We start from the raw sequence: 2,993 nt of genomic DNA, 5'->3' as shown, positions 1-2,993 counted from the left end.
GGAAATTCTTGGCTGCATTGGATCCTAGCAAAAGAACACTAAGATTTAGAACCACAATCAATTCAAAATAAGGTAAGAGGGGCACCTGCATGGCTCTGTTAGTTAAGCATCTGCCATCAGCTCAGGTCACGATCTCAGGGTCCTGGGATGGAGCCTAGTGGGGAGCCTGCTTCTCCCTCTCCTCCCTGCTCATGCTCTCTCTCTCTTTCACAAATAAATAAATAAAATCTTTAAAAGAAAAAAAAAAAGATTTATTCCCACCTGGTCTCAAAATATCTCATATTTTCCTGTAGAGTTTGAGGTCCCTTCTCAACAAAGTCCTTGAGACATTTAGGAAGCAAAGAAACTTTGTGTTACACTCATGTCTTTCTTCTTCATAGGTTTAAGACCCATGAACTGGTCAGCAGCACACATTCACATAGTAACTGAGTTTGTTCTTCTGGGATTCCCTGGTTGCTTGGAGATACAGATTTTCCTCTTCTTGCTCTTTTTGTTGGTTTATGTCTTGACTTTGCTGGGGAATGGAACCATCATCTGTGCAGTGAGATGGGACCCAAGACTACACACCCCAATGTACTTTCTGCTGGGAAATTTTGCCTTCCTTGAGATCTGGTATGCTTCTTCCACTGTTCCTAACATGCTAGTTAACATTCTCTCCAAAACCAAGGCCATCTCATTTTCTGGCTGCTTCCTCCAGTTCTATTTCTTCTTTTCCCTGGGCACAACTGAATGTCTCTTCCTGGCAGTAATGGCTTATGATCGGTACCTGGCCATCTGCCATCCACTGCACTACCCCACAATCATGACTGGGAAACTCTGTAGAATTCTGGTGTCTCTCTGCTGGCTTATTGGATTCCTTGGTTACCCAATACCCATTTTCTTCATCTCCCAACTCCCCTTCTGTAGATCCAATATCATTGATCACTTCCTGTGCGACATGGACCCACTGATGGCTCTGTCTTGTGCTCCAGCTCCCATTACTGAATTTGTCTTCTATTCTCAGAGCTCCTTTGTTCTCTTTTTTACTGTTATGTACATTCTTCGATCCTATATCTTGTTGCTCAGAACTGTTTTTCAGGTCCCTTCTGCAGCTGGCCGGAGAAAGGCCTTTTCCACCTGTGGTTCTCACTTAGCTGTGGTGTCACTTTTTTACGGGACAGTCATGGTAATGTATGTGAGTCCTACATATGGCATCCCAACTTTGATGCAGAAGATTCTCACACTGGTATATTCAGTAATGACTCCTCTCTTTAATCCCCTCATCTATAGTCTTCGCAATAAGGACATGAAACTTGCCCTGAGAAACATCCTGTTTAGAATAAAAATTAGTCAAAACTCTTGAGCCAAAAATGTCCACACTTCCAAATTCTAATGATGAGTAAGTTGGAAATGTGTAAGTTTTTTAATGGACTTTTAGTTCTTACTTGGAGTAATTGAAATCTTTTCTTTTTCCCCCAGAAGTATGCTCAGTTTAGAAACCAGTGTGGACTACTAAAACCTAAATTCACTGCAACGTCAACATGCAGTGTAATTTTTCTAAAGGCGATCATCATTGGAGTGATGAAGTGGAACTACTATACTATTGAAGTCAGACTTTCCTGAAAATTTTGCCTTCAGATTTAGGACAAGTCTAATGATTTTTACCAAATAGTTAAAGGTGCAGTGACTTTTTTTAACAATTTTGTTTAGGTGTAATTGATATAGAAAAGGACAGCACGTGTTTAATGTACATTAAAAGGGCAGTAGATTTTAACTAGGCATGAGACCTTTCTATAAGTTTTAACAGACACTCCTTTCTTACCCCTAGCCTAACAATCTTATCTAAACAATCTTATCCCTGTATTAAAAGAGAGGAGAAAAAAAACTCTCTTGGCCAGTAGGAACTCTTCCAACAAATTTTCTTAGATGTATAGTTCCTCTGTGGTACGTTTGAGATAAAACTTGGATACATGCTAAAAAATCATTTGTTGATGTTTCTCTTAACAGTTCAATTATTACATGTACCTTATTGTAGCATTATTTACTTATTCACATGTATTTCCCCCTGAGAGAGCTCCTTGAGAACAGGAATTGCCTTTTTCCTTCCCGGATTCCCAATACACAGTGACAGAAAAGAAGGCAGCCCCTGGAACTGGGGAAGTGGTCTGGCAATTATCACATAAGTCTTGGTGTGGCCAGGAACCTGCCTAGCACTGTCAGCCAGGCCATGGTGTATAAACATGTTGAACATAAACAATTACACAGAATGGCACCCACAGACCAGGCCACTATGTGAACATGATGGATCAAGACAAAAAAAGACCACTCCACAATCACATCTGAGCAAGAACAGTCCCAACTATAAAAAATGATCAAACATCCCCTTCTTTAGGCTAATAATTGTGGCTGCTGTCTCTTTACCAAGTAAAGCTTTAACCCAACTGCCTTTTAGATAAAAATTAAGATACCCAATCATAGACTTTTCTTCCATTTTCTGACAACATCCAGAGAAAATCTCTATTTCTTTAAATTCTCCCCAGTGTCAACTAACAGAAGCCCAAATCATATAATAAATCCCTTCTAACACCTTCCTTTTGGATGCCCCATGTTCCTCATGACATATGTTCTCCCTTACTGCAAAAAGCCAATAAACTTATCTTTGTTCAACTACAGGTGTGTTCGTGATGGTCTTTGAATGAGTGGGAATCAACAGTACTATGATACCTAGCATAGAGTAAGAACTCAAAATGTTTGCTTAATACTTTTATCTCAATTTTTTTACTTATGAAAATAATATGTAATTGTAACAAAGTCCAGCAATGAAGAAATGTATAAATGGTGGATTTCTCATCTTCACTCTCATCCTCACCAGTCCTTCACTCTATTCCTCAAAGTCAACATTCTCAATTCCTCTGTCCAACATTCAACACACTTCATAGTATGGCTCCACCGAACCTACTTTGTTTTCTTTTCCTTCCCAAATGAACCCTCAGCTCTAGTGAGGCTCGTCATCT

General features: G+C 39.6%; 1 protein-coding gene across 1 annotated transcript; it reads left to right on the top strand.

The window, feature by feature from the left end:
* Positions 1 to 361: 361 nt before the first annotated feature.
* Positions 362 to 1,342, top strand: LOC125105021 (olfactory receptor 11H4). The gene has a single exon (XM_047738031.1). It carries the CDS (start codon positions 362 to 364, stop codon positions 1,340 to 1,342), a length of 981 nt encoding a protein of 326 aa, XP_047593987.1.
* The last annotated feature ends 1,651 nt before the right edge of the window (positions 1,343 to 2,993 follow it).

This window comes from Lutra lutra, chromosome 7 (genome assembly GCF_902655055.1).
Source record: "Lutra lutra chromosome 7, mLutLut1.2, whole genome shotgun sequence".
NCBI lineage: Eukaryota > Metazoa > Chordata > Mammalia > Carnivora > Mustelidae > Lutra > Lutra lutra.
This window is presented reverse-complemented; position numbering and strand designations above follow the sequence as displayed.

Coding starts and splice junctions, on each gene's coding strand:
- LOC125105021 (XM_047738031.1), top strand. CDS start 362: ATGTCTTTCTTCTTCATAGGTTTAAGACCCATGAACTGGTCAGCAGCA.